Below are 18435 nucleotides of genomic sequence, written 5' to 3' on the forward strand. Positions count from 1 at the left end.
ATTAAGTAATCCCTCCCCCCCTCCCCTAAAATGTCATAAAATAAAATAATTAATTACTTTCTAAGTTTTCAGCGAATTTTCGTAAGTTTTACGGCCATCGATAGGTATTTAAAAGCGCTATCTATTTGGTGAATTTCATCAAAAAATATTGAAAAGGAAAAAAATTCTAAATGAAATAAATTTATTTGCGTTTTGTCGCTTAGGTCCAATACTGCGCTTGATCGATTAAATGAAAAAAATTTGATTCATTTAGAAATTTTTTTCTTTTCAATATTTTTTGATGCGTCAAACTTCCCCGATTAATTTTTAACGGTAAACGTTAGCGGTGTACCCAATTAGAATGTGATCGGGGCCTAGCCCTTTTTTTATGACTTTTATTGAAATGAAAAATAAAGTCTTGGAGTTCTACTGTCGGCCGTAATAATTATTTAAATATTCAGTGGAGTTTTACTGTCGGGTGTTGGGGTTCTACTGTCGGGTGTCGGGGTTCTACTGTCGGATATTGGAGTCCTACTGTCGGGCATTTGATATTTTATAAAAATCGTTGGAGTTCTGTTGTCGGGCATTGGAGTGCTATTGTCGGACAGAAGAGTTCTATTGTCTCATGCTATTTGTTATTTTTAATTTTTTTTTGTGGGGTTCTAATGTCTTTGGAGTTCTATTGTACATGGAGTTCTACTGTCGGACTTATCAACAATTTTAAATATATTTTTAAAAGTGGGGTTCTAATGTCTTTGGAGTTCTATTGTACATGGAGTTCTACTGTCAGATTTACCAACAATTTTAAAAAATACTTTTAAAAGTGGTGTTCTAATGTCTTGGAGTTCTACTGTTTTTAGAGTTCTACTGTCTTTGAGTTCTACTGTCGCCATACCGCCCAAAATTAATCCGGATTCGGGAGCGCTACAACGCCATCTATCGGCAAAACAGATGAAATATTTTACACAAGAGTAGTCGTTTTTCGTCTGCGATAAACAAAAAATCCCGAAAAAGAAATCTTTTGGAGTCGAAAATATGGCTTCCATTACTAGATTTAGGGCATGTGATCATCTTTTAAACTTGAATATATTTAGAAGCTCTTTCAAGAAAAATGGAATGCTTAATGCTTTATGGTTTCATACGACACCTCGAAGACTTGGTAAATATATAAACGAAAACCTACAACAGCTGTATTCGTTTGGTTTTTTCCAAATTATATTGATACTTAGTTATTTAATTAAAAATTTATCTTATAGTTGTTGAGTTGAAGATGCCATCCTTGTCCCCGACGATGACATCGGGTACGATTGTGAATTGGCATAAAAAAGAAGGGGATACAGTAAATCCAGGTGATGTCCTGTGTGAAATTCAAACTGACAAGGCTGTGATGGCTTTTGAAACAGAAGAAGAAGGGACTCTTGCAAAAATATTTGTATGTTGTCTGCCAATTAAATTATGTATTTGATAAAACTTTTTGCATTTTTAGATTGGAGATGATTCACATGACGTGCAAGTAGGGTCGCTCATTGCGCTTCTGGCAGAACCAGGAGAAGATTGGAAAAATGCAACTTGTTCTGATACACCAAAAGTTGCAAGTGAAAAACCAAAGAATCCTCCCAAACCGAATTGTGAAGTCTCGAGCTCAGAGCACCAGGATAAGAGAAATTCCAAACGAGCCATGTGTGTATTTTGTGTTGAAAATAATTACAGACTGCCCTAATTTCATTTTGATTTTGAATTTTGTATTTCAGGACGTTGGGCCCTGCCGTAAGAAACTTGCTGGTAAGGTATGGACTATCCCCTATTGCAATTCTTGGCTCTGGTCCACGTGGTCTCCTCCTCAAAGGAGATGTTTTACATCACATTCAAAAAGAAAACTTAAAACCGGTTCCTAGTAATATATTTTTACACATTGACATGTATTAAATAATTTTATATTGCATTCTTTTTGCCATAGTTTCCTCTGCTGCAGAACCCAAAATCTCATCAAAGGCCATTGTCACGGAACCAAAGAAATCTGATCTTCAAAAGGGCACTATAAAAAAAATCCAGAATCTTACACACGAACAAGAATATCAAGATCTGGAACTCTCAAGCATGAGACGTACAATCGCTAAGCGTCTAACAGCATCCAAAGTATGACTATTTCAGCCTTACAAGAAAACTAAGTTTAATGTGTGGGAAAATTGGTAGTGGACTACTTCGTAATCTATCTGTATATTTTTATTTTTTTAGACCGGAATACCCCATGCTTATAGCACGATTAATTGCAAGGTTGGTACTGTTATGAATCTTCGACAGAAGTTTAAAAACGAAGGAATCAAGTTTTCCATCAACGACATTATCATCAAAGCGGTCGCCACTGCATTGGATTTGTGCCCAGAAGCCAATGTTATTTGGCAAGGAGATCAGGTTTAGAACTTTTCTTTCGTTTTCGTTTTCATTAATTTTCATTTTCTTCTCTTTGACGTCAGCTTGTACAACCTACAAATGTTGATATATCCGTAGCCGTAGCCACAAATTCTGGTTTAATAACGCCGATAGTGACCGATGTCCTTGGTAATTGAATAACCACTAAATTCTATAGGTCTTATCATGTAATTCATTCACCACTATTATTTGTATGTATTAACTTTACATTTTTTATTTATCGATGGGGACCAAAATAGGCCGAGGTGTATTAGAAATCGGGGACATGGTACGGGACCTTGCCGAAAGAGCGCGTGGAGGAAAGCTTCAGCTTCACGAATTTCAAGGAGGATCTTTCACGTAATATGCCGATGTGTTCAGATGTATACGATTTTTTGGCGACGAAAATTAAACATTTTAACATTCACAGGATTTCCAATCTGGGGATGTACGGTGTTAGCGAGTTTAGCGCCATTATCAATCCACCACAATGCGCAATATTGGCCGTGGGTGGAAGCCGTTTAGAACTTGGTAAGTCGTAACACCAATGTCTTCATAACCGTTTCGTATCCTCTGACCCCTTTATCAATTGCACAGGTGATGACGGCAAGCCGGCGATGGTCATGAGTGCAACCTTATCATATGATGGAGAGGCCATATCTCCTGTGGCAGCTGCAACTTTCATGTCCACTCTACAACGTTTATTGGAGTCACCCCAAAGTCTGCTCTTGGGTCATCGTTCACTTCCAGAATAAAGACTGGAAGCACTCGATTCCCATTAGAAACTGAAATTAATTTTTTTTTTTTTTTTTTTTTTTTTTTTTTAGAAATGTAATTACTGTAATTGTTGAGTGTGAATAACAGAAATTAGATGTAGAATCGATATAGGAATGTTAAATAGAAACATTTCATTCTTGAACATACAGCTTTAGCATCCAATGTAAGGTATCATTATTTTTCCAGGGTTTTATCTTATTTGGTAAATTAAACTAATTATGAGTTTTTTTAATGTTATATGAGTATACAATACTCTTATTCTAATTCTAGCCTAAATTCTAATTCTAACTATGATTTATGCAGTACAAACTGGGTGTGCGACCACCATTTCGACGAGTCGTGCGATCGTTTTGTTTTAGAACCTCTTTCCGCTTTCTACTGAGCCTCACAATCTTCTGATCTAGCAGCTTCTAGTTATGTTTACACTATTAGAATATATATGTGATGAATAGGTCGACGTTACAGTCCAGTTTTTCAGTAAGAGTGCGTAAATGTGTTTTTAGGTTTTATCCATACTCGGGCAAGTGGCAGCTGAATGTGGTACAATTTGCGATAGATGAAACAATGTGGTCCATCCATTCGTCAGGAAATAACTTAATGCTCGTTTTTTTATCACCCGGTTGCCACAATTTAGCCCGTGGCAGCTGAACGTCAACGGAAAGTTAGTTTGAATGGGGGAAAAAAAAAGGAATGCCGAAAGAAGCGTGAATGCTGTCACCGACAATAACGCTTCCACGTATAAATCATGGACGACCATTAGCGTGCAATCGGCCAATGTATCGCCTAGTTCGGGACAGGTTTTTTCTTTTTTTTTGCCCCCTTTCCATTTCGGTTTTTATCAGTTCTATGCGGTTCCAAGTTGACAAAGATTGAGCTAGCTGTGTGTCAAAGTCCCCCCAAAAAACATTAACGATTAAACACTAGTTACTGGCAAAGTTCCCATTGTTTTCATTAATGTTGGTTGCCAAAAATGTATTGTTCTTTTTCATGGCCTACGCGATTCAGTCGATCTCGAGATGACCAAGCTTGGCATTTTAGAAGCGGTTGCCAGAGCACGGTTGTCTTGACATATTCTGTATGCAGCCTGGATGTCATCTTTATTCAAAGTCGGACAAGAGCTATACAGCGTTTCGGATATGCGACATTTTATGCGTCGGTGGATATGGACGGAAAGGCGCAACTGTGGACGTTAACGACAGCTGGTTCAATATCCCAGCCATGCTGCTACCAACTTTTGAGTGAGCGTACGTTCTTATTACGGTTATCTGTTTCGGAACAAAGTTAAATAATGCCAGCTGTTGGCAGAGTCCCGATGCTGATTGCTCGCAACGTAGGCAACATCAACAATCAATGTGGCATTCGGCCCAAATTTGAGAAACGTTATCGCGTACTTGTATCACATTTTTGCTCTCCTGCTTTCAGCCATCACCGGTGTGTGCATAGTTGTGCGATTATCGAACGATAATGATGTTACCTCGTATGGAAGAGAAAACCAACAAAACACCAACAGGCAATTGCATCTGCTTCTGTACGAATAGGACTGTGTGTGTTTTTTGTGTGTTTTTTTTTTTTAGTTGACGATGCGGTGTGTAGAGATTGACGAGAAACGGAACAAAACGCTGGATATTTTAAAGCATCAATCGCTGTCTGAAAGCAGTCGGGTGTGACGTTTTTCAATAAGTCTCTTATGCGACGAGAGATGACACCGATGACTAGTTGAACTGTTCATCCGTTCCTCCCCTGCGGATCCTCCCATTTTCTCCAGTCGCAAGCCGTTTCCGGGCGGCTGAGGAACGGGAACGGATGAAACCGCACACGACAGCAATCATTAGTCCGCCTTTTGTTCCCCCCAGTTCCGACGATTCAATATCACCGGCAGAACGTGTCATTTAAGCGCGCCAGGGATTGTGGTTTGGCTCATCATCAATTTCTTGGGGTCGGTTTCAAATCATTGAATTGTCAGACGGGAAAAAGAGGGTGGGGGGAGGGAGGCGAAAGGAGGGGATATTTATATGCTATACAGTTTAGATTGCCAGACGCAAGCTAGTTACTATTGGAGCACAGGCAACACACAAAAAAAAGAGGAATAAAGTCTTTCTTTTTTCCCTTTTCCATCGTATCGTCTTCCTTTTTCCATTTTTTTTTTTTTTTCCTTTGCTTTTATAGTACATCAACAGCCTATGATAGTGATTAATGACGGCTCGGCGAGCTGGAAATATTTTTTATTTTCTATATTTTTTTTTTTTGCGGCTGCGGCGACCGGTGGAGCAGTTTCCGTAACGTGAGCGTGCGGGTTGTCAGGGACATCCAGCGCTGCTGCGCACAATTAATTGATAGCTGTATACGGAAGAAGGGGAAATTGTGATTTTATTTTGCTTTATTCGGTTACATTTCAGCTTATTTTTATTTATTATTATTATTATTTTTTTCAATCTAAAGGTATGACAGCCTAGTCCGATCCAACTGACATTCTATGTACATTCTTTTCATGTACTGTAGGCCTTTTATTCTAAATGAAAACCGCCAACCGTGATTTCATATTCGCTTATCGCGATGTTCTGTATTTGGGCTATTTGCCGACGAACTGAATTTGGTTAAAACTACAGCTCAAAAGTGGATAGCTATTATAAGCATTATGGGGGAGGGGTGATCGAGTGTGACTGTACACAAATTCTGTGGCTATGTGTAAACAGCACGACTGCAAAGCAGATTTCATTAACATGTTGCTGCGGTAGAATTGAGCGAGGCTGGCAAAGAAGATATCGGCCATTTAGGGTGGCAAAGTACGCATAGCAAAGAATAGAGAACCTTCCCTCCCCCCTCCCAAAAAACAAACAAAAAACGTTAAGAGAAAAAAAAAATCGAACGAGGGAGAACAAAATTCTGAGTAAGAAGAGAAAAAAAACGACTAGCGCTGTGCTCGTTGGTGTTGGTGACTTATCTATTATATGGGATGAGAGATAATCTATATCGAGTATATACAAGAGCCGAGAAGCGAGTTGCTGCTACATGCTATAGCGCTTGAACGATTGACGAGCCGTGAGGGAGCAGTAAAGGAAAGAAGTCACGCTTCTTTGTGTGCACTTGAGCAGCAGCATCGCACAGCTCCCCCCCGACCCTCCTGGCTCTTTTCCCGGTCCTCCCGACATTAGAGGACATTGAGTCAATATTCATATATTTTTTTTTCATTTTTTTTTTATCCGTTCGACAAGGCTGGAGGGAGGAATGGAAAGAGACTGCTGGCTCACGTATATAGTCGGTCGCAAAGTATGGAACAAAAAATCAAAAAAATCAAAAAGAAACTCTTATCGAAGAAGCGCAGATGCAAAGCAAAACACATTGGCACGCTTACAAAGCAAGCCTCGGCTGACTTGCTCATGCATATGTTATATATATAAACACCAATCCTTGTTCTTCTTTGTTTAGTTCCCCATTTTGTATGTTGCGCTCGGCCCGCCTTTTCTCTCTATACAGCCTGGCTGCTTTTGCATCTCTCGCTCTCTTTCTCACTCAGTTTCTCAGACTCTCCAGAGTCTTCGTCCTCTTTATTTCTATACAAACCCCCCGGACGGGGAAAAGTATTTCTTTTTTGTTAGCAAGGAGGTCGTACATTAAACGTCAATACATTCACTCCCGACAGAGTGGCAGCCAGTCATTAAGATTCTAGAGAGGTGAATTACCACACACACAAAAAAAAAAAAAAAAACTGAAAAAAACGAAAATAAAAGGGGGGAAACATAATAATGCAGAAAAAAAGAAACAGGCAGAAAGAAAGAAGAATTTTTCCTTCCTGTTTGGTTCAAGGAACATTCAAACACCGCCTACGCTTTTCCTATAAATATTGTTATTCTCCTTCTTTGGGCTCCGTCGCCTCCTTCTCGTGTTCGGCCTGCCTAGATCATTGTGATATACTCGTGATGCACGGCAACATGTTGAACGTGCTGGCGAGTCCGCATTCTATAGACATTCCATATACTGACGCCCAATAGGCCGACACTAAGCCAATGAAATGCAAAGAAAAACTCTGAAATGAAGAATGCCACAAAGGAAACAAAACACAAACGCGGAAAAGAATATACGCACTGATGCTAGGAAGGCTTTGATAACACGATGGTAATTTTTGGTCGTTTGATTGAAAATCTTGCTGCAAAACGATTATGCTCTCAAGTTTGCTTAATGATCTTTACTGTTTCAATGACAGCCACATCAGACTTGCCAGTTTTTTAAATGTATTATGCAAAACTATTAGAGGCTTTTCTCCTCGTATTCTTTTTTATTTATTTTTTTATTTTTTTCAACATTTTTCTTTTCTCTCGCTTTCTAATCTTCTTATTCTTGTTCATCATCATCTCTGCTTTTTTTTTGTTGTTGTTGAGGGAGGTGGGGGGGGGCGGCGATGAACGCACGAAGTGGAGAGGAAGAAGCAGAGAAACGGTAGGTGGTAGGTGGGGGAGCTAAGGGGGGAGGGGGAGGAGTAGGCATCAAGGGAACGGGATAAAAGCCTTAACGAGCTTTGACGTCGGATCGCCAACTTTTCCATTTCAAACAAATAATGAGAATTAAAAACAAGCTCTGGTGCTCTTTTGTTACAGCTCGGGCCTCTTCAAAACTTGAAACGGTTTCACGTCGTGTCGGTGTTGTGTGTGTACATACGTACGTCGGATAGACCTTTTATACTAACACGTACACACACACACATACACATTTTATACACACGCGAAGCAGATAGCCTTGTATCCAGGCTGGAAGAGTTGCGTTTTGCCGGCTTTATAATGCATGATCAGCTTGCATTGGTCGGCTATATGCGTCTCTACTTAATGAGGAGGCCTAGTTTAGTTGTACAGGATCAACTTGAGAGTTGCTCACGGCCGGGGACTAAAAGAACAATGCGGATGCAACGTACCGCAATGGCTCCGAGGCCAAAGAAAAAAAAAACAACAAATTTCAATCATCACAAACTGGCAGAACACATAGTCTAGGACGAGACTGGAAAAAAAAAATTCAACAAAATATAAAGAAGGTAAGCGAACAGCAACGCAATCTGGTACAACTATCATCCGACATGTAGTTGCTAGTGTTATTCAGCCTACCGTATACGTCTTATACAAGCGCCTTCTTTTTTATTTGTACGACCGTGAACAAAACGGAGGAGGGAAACGAAGGGGGAGGCTATGCGGCGATGCGTGTTTGGATTAATCAAATGACGTCAGCCGCACACGCGGAGCTAGTCAATAGCAGCAGTGGGAGTTTCAGTAATAGTGGCATATAGAGAGGAGCCGCATATCAGTGTATAATAGGTATAGGAGCGGCAACGATGATAGCCGTGAGTGCAACGCTCGATTTCGTTGTGGTGGTGATATCGCCGTCCTCATAGACCTATATACTCTAACTTCTATGAACAGCAACGGGATAAAAAAAAAAAAAGAGGGAAAGAAACGAAAAGATTATTAATAATGTTTCAGTTTTTTTTTTGTTTTTTTGTTTTTTTTGTTTTTTTTGTGCCGCCGAAGCCAAAAAGCTTTCGGCTGCTACGCTGCCGCCGCCACTGAACGTCGTTCCGAAAAGAACAGAACGGAGCAGAACAGCAATATGGACTGTGTGTTTATCGTCGATTATAAATATCAGGGCACGGATGGCTTGGATGCGGGGCGGGCGGGAGTTTGACGGCGACGGGTGGCGGCGGCTCTTCTGATGCGGTTCGACTTCCGATGCAACTGCCTCCCTAGTCACTCTTCTCACGCCTGCCAGAGCCAATTGAAGCCCAACTGAAAGACTCGAGCAGCAAAGTCAACGAGAAAGAGGAACAACGTATACACAGTGTGTGTGTACAACACCATTCCAGAATGAATTGCTTTGTCATTATCAATTCTGCGTCGTGAAAAAACAAAACAAAAAATAATATATAATAAAATTAAATGAGAAAAAAACAAAAAAAAAACAAAATAACTATCAAGTATAGTAGTAAAAGAACTTTGATAACATAAGGTTATGTCATGTTTCTGTTTTCTGCTCGGTGCAAATGAACAGGAATTTTTTCAAAACAATGTTCGGTGATATTGTACGTTGATAGAAAATTTGAGTTCGTTGTCTATATATCCACCGTCCGTTTATTATTCTTATTCTTTCTTTTTTTTCTTGTTTCTGCCTCTTTACTTTTACAAGACCCAATCTACAATCTGTTAAAAAACATGTCCCATTCGGTAAAGTGTAAACCAGATGACAATTTTTTTTTTTTTCTATGTGTGTTTGTGTCAAGTTATGAGACTGCCCTACACCGTCCTCCTTTGGAGCCGCATGCGTAACAACATCCCTACCCTCTCTTTCAACCCACACATACCCCATACAAAAAACAAAAAAAAATGAAGCCGAGAAAAAGAGAAGCCGCTTGCTGTTATATACTCTACTTAAAGCATCTTTCTGTCCATTCGTCCACCTCATACGCCTTTTTTTCCCCCTCTATCTCTCTTGTCTTTCGTCGTCTTATGTAATCACATCAGAGCAAAAAAAAAAAAAAAAAATGAAAAATAAAAAATAAGGTTGCGCACCGCGACTTTTGCTGGCTCTCATCCCTTATTGCCTCATCTTTGTTTTGTTTTTGTTTTTTTTCATTTTTTTCCCCCTATCGTTTCTCTCTTTATTTCCCCCTTTTTTTTTTTAGTTTCTTCTTTTTTGCGCGCGCCCGTCCATCTTGTTCTCCTTGGGAGCGCTGCATTTTTTTATGTCGGATCATAAAATAACTGGAAACAAGTCGCAACAACACGGGATCCGTTTGTCGGCACCGCCATGCAAAAGACGAATCAACAAACAATCGTTGCAGAGGATGGCGACACAGCCTCAGAAGGAAAAAATATCGACAACAACATACAGACAAAAACAGAGTGAATAGATCAAGAAGCGAGTAGCAAAGGCATGGGGACTTGGGCAGGAGGAGGAGAAAAAGGCAGGAATAGGAGGACACGCATATACACACACATGTGCATATGTACACATACACATACACACACACAACTGAAAAAAGAAAAAAGAAAAAAAAAGGATCTTTGTTTTGCTGGCCCTTCAATCGAAGCAGCGCTCCAATCTCCATTACCGCGCGCTCCTATAAATATATATATATTGCCTGACTGGCAGGATTGCGTATATATATATATATATAGCCGATATAGTAGACGACGGGAGAGGGCAGGGTGCGGGGGGTGGAGGGGGGTTGGGTGGATAAGGATTGTGTTGGTAGCCCAGCGAAAGCATATAACAGAGTGACATCAATAAGTCGTGTTGGCTAGACTATGCGTCATCCGTTGGCGCAAGTATAGACGCAAACAAATATATATAGTATGTATCGTTTAAAGACGTTTTTCAGAAGGAAAACAAAACGAGCGTTTGACATCTGTGCCACCAACCCATTTCTCTTCTCGTTCGGGACGTGACTCTTTCCCTTCACAAAGTGAAACGACACACGAAGCCACAGAGGCCAGAGGGATGCTATAAATGAAAGACAATAAAAAGAAGAAGAAAAAAGAAAAAGAAAATTGTTATATGACTAGATACTTATTTCTCATTTATGTAAGACAACAGGCCAGTTTGGACTTTTTAAAAGTTTTAGTTTTATTTCACAGTCTCCGTTGATTTGGAAAAAAGACATTATCGAAATTGAAGGTTGGCAACTTCGCAATATTGGTTTGATTGGACTTGGACTTGAAATGATTCCTTTCTCGTTTATCGGCAGAAGCCATTGTTGTCGCTCATATAAGAGCTTGTTCCACTGAACTTTCGAAACACTAAAAATGCTGAGAGTACATTTTTTCTTTTTCGGTGTTATATGTATAGGCAATTGCAAGGTAAATCACGACGACTATTTCACGATTGGTTCGATCATTTTCAGATATGTCTACATAATACTGGCTCATTCCTATTTGGTCACGCAACAACATTGTTGACCAAGGGCGATGAAACGGAGAGGACACACAAAATTAAAAAAAAATAATAATAAAAAAAAAACGTCCCAGGAAAATATGCGCTGGAAATCAATTGACTTTTTCATTTATACATCGACTTCCGACAATATTTGTTATTTTTTTATTTTATTTTTTGTCCGCAAGATCGGGTTAGACCTATCCATTTCATGGATGTACGTTCACCAGCAAACTAAACTTCAAAACCTTTATGTTTTTCTATACTAACCCTATTTGAATATACAGTGCATTCAATGCATGCAAGCACAAATCCTTCTAACTAGTATATCGTTTTGGCAACGCAGCATTCTGCAAATGAACCACATCCTTAGCCTTATACAATATATATATATAAGTTTAACTATATATAGGTGACGTAAAGAGAATTAGGCACCGTCATACTATACAACAGGTTTTTTTTCTAATTTTTTTAATACAATTCATAGTCAAGAACGAAGCAATGTATTATGATGAACAACGTATAGATAGAAGGAGGGAAACAAAATGGGCCCACATATAGACCTTCCTAACGAACTTGATGTTGATCGGTATCAAGTGTCGATTGCCTCTAACAACTTCACGCTTTATTGTCACACTCTTTTTCTTTAGATTTCAGCCTGAAATAAGGGAGAGACCTGAAACCAGTTTATACACAACCCATAATCGATATTATCGATAACGAAGCTTTCGTCTGAAAGTCGTGATGCTTACAGACTTTTCCTGGCAGTGGTTATCAGGCAGATGAGTTGCTGGGTCACTCAAAACACGAATACATATTATACAGTCATATAGTGAAAAATGCGCTATACCGAAAGAAATCGAAGCTCGGGGAGTGTCAGTGAAGAAAACGTCACATATAATTACGATGCAGCACGATCGATCGATGGCACAATAAACGATGGGAAACAGTAATATATACTGTATTAGGTTCGTCCACAAAAACGATCCATTCCCATTTGCAGATTTCACAGCTGGCCAAAGTGGGCAGGTTACAATTAAAATGTACTAAACAGGATGCTGTCCAATTCGTCAGCTGTGCAAATTGCGCATATATAGCCTATAGTGACTTCGGGAAACACGGCAAAAATCGATAAACGGATAGATAAGCTTCGCACCCACAGCAGCCGTCTCAGTTCAACTCTCTATGTTTAATACCCTTTCATGTTGTGTAGATAAATGCCGTTTTTCCCACCTGTGATTCATTCAGTTAAAGTAGAACGTTTGCCTTTGACGACGCAGGAGGCAGCCGTTGGTGTCAACATAGTCGCTATACAGCGTTGACATATATGTGCTGTGCGAGCTAAAAATAACTTCAAACAAACAACAACAAAAAAATGAAACGATATAATGGAAAGCGAAATGGAGAGAAAATCGTCGTATAAAAGAAGGCGGTAAAAGATGTGGCCGATTTCGATAGCGGGACTAGCGGCCGGCGGTTTTTCTTTCCCGGTGGACGGGAACAACCAATGGGACTGTGCATTTCTCGCCTTCTTCACAGTCGAACAAGTTGGATTGTGCATCCAATGGGAGACGGAATAAGGCGGGATTAGTGGAAAGGAGTTGGGCCGGCGCAGAGGGTTGAGGGTTCGGCCCTCTTTTCCTGTCCTCCCCCCCGTTTTTCTTTTCCTTTTTTCTTTTCTTTTTCTTGTACCCGTTTGTGGCCAAGAAAAGCAGACTCACGAATTCCATTTCAAAGCTATTGCATAGAGACACTACAATTATGCACAGAGTCTTTACACACACACACACACACACACACACACACATACAAAAAAGGGAAAGAGAGAGAGAGGGCAGAAGAGACGGAAAGAAAGGTATGGTGGGTGGATGGGTGTTTTTGGCTGGACCGTTTCGTGCTTCGTGTCACAACGATGATGTACGCTGCGCAGCATACAAACAATGAATCAAGCAAAAAGAAAAAAGGAAAAAAAAGAGAGAGAGAGAGAAAGAAAGAAATGAAGAAGACGCTGCAAGAGGAAAAGAAAGGGGGGAAGCGCAAAGGGGCAGGATAAGGAGGAGGAAAAAGAAGAAGAAGAAGAAGAAGAAAAAAACAAGAAAAAAACAACCAAAATATGGGGAAGAAGGGAGGAAATCGTGGGAAAAAGATCGAAAAAACCAAACAAAAAAAGGTTGCGCAGTCGGCGTTTGGTAGCGTGCCGAATGAGTCGGTGCAACTGTGGGAGGTCGGTAGCCACCGAGAAGGAGGGTGTCGCCATTGGCAGATGTGATCTTCTGGTTGGTTGACGACTGGGGCCGTCCTCAGCTAACGAATTGAACGGCCCCTACGGCGCAATGGCCACCGCCCCGTTCAGCTGCGTTTGGGCCAGCCCTTTTTATTTTTTTTGTTTTTTCTCTTTCTTTTCTTCCCCCTCCCCTGATGGTATGTTACCAGAGAACTGCCTCTTTTCTCTTTTCCCTCTTCGTTTCTCTTTCTGAAAACCCGCCCATTTGATTTTGTGTGTGTGTGCTGTGTGTGCTGTGTTTCTTTGCTTTGCTTTTGACTTTGGCTGTGTGGCGCTAGCTGCTCTGCTGGGCTACCTTGGTCGTGCCGCCCATCTGCGATTGCCTCTCTTGCCAGTTGAAGCGGCCAGTCGGACTGTGGACTCTGTCCGAAGCTGATCGTTCTACTACGTGACTCTCGCGTGTTTCTCTGATTGTTCCGTGTTGTTTCGGTTGCCGACATACTTTCCGTTGATTTTTGTTTCGCCAGTTATCGGACTGAATACGCCTCGTCTAGCACTGCGTACGTGCCACTTCTTGCCAAAAAGTGTCGTGTTGTGTTGGACAATAGACAGACGATTGGCCAAAGAAAACAACACAACAACAAAACAAAAAACAAACACATTTTTTTCTCTCGCCAAGTGGCCGACTTTCGAATAGAATTCGTTCGTTCGTTTCACCTGCAGCCTGTCTGATTTTGACTATCTCCTCACTCCATATAGACATACACTTCTTGGGTGTGTCATCCTACTTTGTGTCTTTTTTTTGTGTGTGTGTGTGTGTGTGTGTCTATTCTCCATTTTGGTGCGGTAGAAACATTTTGGTTTTGGTTTTTTATTGTTGTTGTTTTCTTTCTCTTTTTCCTTTTTTGTGGCGTCTGTGTGTCGTGCGATTTGCCGTGGTTTACCTGCGTGACAAGTGAGGAGGAACACAAGAAGAAAAGAAAACTCGTTTTCCGGTTTCTCTTGGTTCGAACGTGTATGCGAGTGACCCCCAAGTGCTAAAACTCGTCCCACCTCCCCCCCTTCAAAAAAAAATATAATTAAATTAAATTAAATTAAAATAAAAGGATCTTTGCATATCGAAATAGTTGCACAAGCACGTGACCGAGCGGGGGGGAATCGACGACTCTTATTGGGGGGGGCTTAGGCGAGAAATGATAACAGCCTCCTCGTCGGTCCAGTCGCAAGTGTCGACGGGCAACAAGATTCGCAACTCGCCTCTGTCGTTCAGCATGTCTCTATCGCCCGGCGCAGCCAGTTCTGCTAGCCCGGCATCATCAGTGGCCGATTCAGCGGCATCGGGAGTATCGGCAACGGGAGTCGGCAGATCCGCTACGCCCAGCCCGGACAGGAACAACTTGTCGTTGGATCACCGTCGTAGTCCAGTAGGTCGATCGCATCACTTGGGTGCCGGACATCCGCACGACCTTTCCTATCCGATTCGCCGGCCGAGTTCAGCCAACAGCCCGCCCGTCCGCGACAGCCCACCCAGCCGGGAAGCCAGCCATTCGGCCGCCCTGCAGGCCTCACTGTCCGGATCGCTTCACGGGCCCAGCATGTCGTCGTCCATGTCGTTCGCCGCTCTGCACGCCGCCGCCGCCGCCGCCGCCGCCAATCAGAACGCCCTGCTGCACGGCAAAGGCGGCCTCCTCGGCGGTATGGGTCCCGGCGTGCCCGTTTCGTTGGCTGGATTGACGGGCATCCCGGGCATGCCGGACGGATATCACCCGGGACTTTATCTGGGCCATCCGGCAGCCGCGGCCGCGGCGGCTGCAGCTGCCGCCGCTGCCAATATGCAAAACGCCGAGCGTTCTCTATACGGCCATCACCACCACGGCGGCCACTCGCACGCCATGCACTCCGCAGGTGGGCACGGCAACAGCCATCACCACAATGACAGATCGCCGTACAGCAGCCACAGCCCCCCGCCCATTTCCAGCAGCGATCCGACGGCCAACGAGTGCAAATTAGTCGACTACCGCAATCAGAAGGTGGCCGCCTTCGTGATCCACGGCGAGACGATGCTCTGTCTGCCGCAAGCCTTCGAGCTGTTCCTCAAACACCTCGTCGGAGGCCTGCACACTGTTTACACGAAACTCAAGCGGCTGGACATAGTGCCGCTCGTTTGCAACGTCGAACAGGTGCGCATCTTGCGCGGCCTCGGTGCCATCCAGCCGGGCGTCAATCGCTGCAAGTTGCTCTCCTGCAAAGACTTTGACATCCTCTACAGAGACTGCACAACTGCCAGGTAATAAATACACGACTTGTCTTTTACTTGATTCATTTTCGCACCGCCCACGTACATCTATGTGTACCATATAGTCTACTACTAGTATTGGGGTATGAACTACTATATAGCTAGCCCTTTATTTAAGTACCGGTAATGGTCGTAGCCTCAAGTTTATTTCATCGACCTACGCATTAGAGTTATAGTCAACGTAGGAGATGATAAGAGTCGATTGTCCAGTCGCGGCTTCTCAACACCGTTCCAAAATCTCCCTCTTTTCTTTTTGTCCATCTTTGTTTTCTTTATTTATTTTTTTTTCTTCTTTTCTTTTTTTTTCCCTAAAACGCCGTACGTCTGTCGGTCATTTTTTTTAGGGGGGAGGGAGAACGGCTTATTATTACAGACTGCGGCATCTTTTCCTCTCATCAGATAAAAAGTCCCGAGCCGCTTCCAATATACAGTACGTCAACGGACTCTGATTCCGTCCGATAAATCAAACATCTGCTAATGCGCTTCAGGCACAATATGCACCACATTTGCTTTTCTTTTCTTTTCTTTTCCTTTTTTCTGTGTGTCCCGAGAACATATACACACACTATACCCTCGCTACACGGAAGATGTATAGTGCCGAGTTGGGAAAAAAGGGACACAAGGACATCATATTTCTTAAGAAAAAGGAAAAAACAAAACAAAACAAAACAAAACAAAACAAAAAAGAAACCCAAAATACATAGAGAAACAGCATCAGTTGTGATGAGATGGATAACGGTGTATATCCAACTTGGAATCTAGTCGTCATGCGATCCGATGTGAGTCATCTTTGCTTGGGCCAGAACTCTTGTTGCCAGCACATGTCGACAGACGACGGACACTGCAGCAACCCTTTAATGAGCCGTGGGAAATCGAATCTCTTCTCCGCCTCGTGTTTACGAAAACGAGTGCTCTGCAAGTGCTGATGATGGCCGGACTCCGGTCGTCGGTTTGGCAACATTTTCAGGTTGCAGTTGTCATGGTGCCGTTCTTCGTACGTCATCCTCCTGCTCGTCGTCGTCGTCTCGACGCTGGCCAACTTGAATTACCTGAACTTCGTCCCTCTTTTCGCCCACCAGTTTTTTTGTTTTTTTTTTGAAATGCGCGCGTATATGCATGTCTGCCTTTCGTGTATATTTATATGTATACAACGTCTATCTGTTGGGGCTCCTTTCTTCCCGTTTCAAATCAACCGCCTTCCATCCGAGGCAAACCGTCAAGCAAAAGAAAACTGATGTAGGAAGTAGTACATAAATGGACGTGTATATTACAGTAGATCCTGCAACGCAAGTTGCAAAGCCAATGCAACCCAGTTCGGAGGCTGTGAAGCCAACAGCGAGTGAAAGAAAAAAGAAAAAAGAATGAGAATGAGATTGAGATTGAGAGATGTGAGTGGAATTACTCGAAACGCGAAAGAAAGAAAGAAAGAAAGAAGGCTGGGGTGAGGGGAGATGGAGGGGGGTTGAAGCGTAGGGATTTAGATGAAAGATTTCCGTCGGAATTGGCTCATTTCTCTCGATCGAGCTGCCTTATGAAACGCTTAACGTGCTAGCTTTACACAGTACGACCTCGCGCACATATAAATAAAGTACGTATCATTCTTTTTGTTGTTGTTTTCATTTCTTTTTTTTTTGTTCATCAAAATGTCTTGCAGTGAGGGTTGGCTTGTTTGCAGTGCGCCAGACGAAAAACCGAGAGAGAATCGAACACAAGAACTAAGCAGGGGTATTATCAAAAACTCTGACGAAACAAAGCAATATCATTTTCTTTTTTTCTTTTTTAGTTTTTTTTTTCATATCTCCATCATGAGGCCTAATAAATAGTGATGACGGTTGGAATTTGAGGGTCGCAGCATCAAACATGTTTCCAACCAATAGAGACAGCATTCTTCTTTTTTTTTAAATATTTTTTTTTCCCGTGCGGAACGACAATGTTGTGGGAAGGTCCGAGTCTTTGTGATTTGATCGAGGTGCATGTGTGCGCGTTTCATATTTGGGGACATGAAAACATGTGTTTCCATCCCGGCTCTAAGTTGATTACGAATGAAAACTGATATAGACAGTACAGTCTATTACGGGGTTAGACATGCACAGCTAGGCTACTACAATTTGATTAGTTGGATGTCGATCGAGGAGGGCAGCGTGGCGTACACGTACGTACAGATGCACGCACACAGTGTAGCGTATGAGGGGAAGAGGATGTAACTAGGCGAGAGATGTTCAAGAGACGGACTATAAACTATAAAGAAGGGGCAGGGAGATGGAGGGGTGGCAGGGCAGAGGAGGAGCGTCGAAAGCTCAGATTCTCCTTATAGTAGCCCAGCTCAATTACCGGGTAATTAATAATTGGGTTGTTGTCAATTACGAGTCTCTTCCATCTGCTTTGGATACTGTATAGATTTCCATGTCGAAATGAAGCATGGCATCACTTGCCAAACTGGTTGGTCGCAAAAAACCTACATACAGTATATGTGTACACAATCACAGTAGATGGTCTGCCGTATAATTTCGTTTTTGCGTTCTTCTCCCAAAAACGAAACACAAAGGCCATCGTCGTAGAGTCATGCGTTCCACTTCGTTCTACTACGATGTTGCTCGTTATTAGCCGCTATGTTGATTATCATTGGCCAATGACGGCCCGTGTTCACTGTGTACACATGCAGGCGCATGTTTTCGCAAATCGTCTGATGTACGACACAACTTGAAACGAAACCGTTTGACTATCAAAGCAAGGTTGACGAATCATAAGCAGCACGCCACGCCAACAGCGTGCGGGGTTGTTGGTGGTTGTCGTATGAATTTCAGAGCGAGACGACGAGTCCCGTAAAAAGCTGTTCCATAAT

At 42.2% G+C, this 18435-nt stretch overlaps 2 protein-coding genes across 3 annotated transcripts in view; both read left to right on the forward strand.

The window, feature by feature from the left end:
• Positions 1 to 947: 947 nt before the first annotated feature.
• LOC116919669 (pyruvate dehydrogenase protein X component, mitochondrial) lies at positions 948 to 3307 on the forward strand. Its single transcript, XM_032925685.2, has 10 exons — positions 948 to 1138; positions 1236 to 1411; positions 1466 to 1659; positions 1731 to 1873; positions 1937 to 2115; positions 2215 to 2391; positions 2454 to 2538; positions 2649 to 2748; positions 2819 to 2919; positions 2986 to 3307. The coding sequence occupies exons 1-10, from the start codon at positions 1015 to 1017 to the stop codon at positions 3141 to 3143; spliced, it is 1437 nt and encodes a 478-aa protein (XP_032781576.1). The 5' UTR covers positions 948 to 1014; the 3' UTR covers positions 3144 to 3307.
• A 10336-nt stretch (positions 3308 to 13643) lies between these two features.
• The window catches only part of LOC116919670, a 48761-nt gene continuing 43969 nt past the window's right edge, over positions 13644 to 18435 (forward strand). For both annotated transcript variants that reach the window (XM_032925686.2, XM_032925687.2), the window contains exon 1: positions 13644 to 15584. In XM_032925686.2, coding sequence (XP_032781577.2) covers positions 14491 to 15584 — 1094 coding nt within the window. In that variant the 5' untranslated portion in view covers positions 13644 to 14490. The remainder of the gene's footprint in view (positions 15585 to 18435) is intronic.

This window comes from Daphnia magna, linkage group LG3 (assembly GCF_020631705.1).
Source record: "Daphnia magna isolate NIES linkage group LG3, ASM2063170v1.1, whole genome shotgun sequence".
Taxonomy (NCBI): domain Eukaryota; kingdom Metazoa; phylum Arthropoda; class Branchiopoda; order Diplostraca; family Daphniidae; genus Daphnia; species Daphnia magna.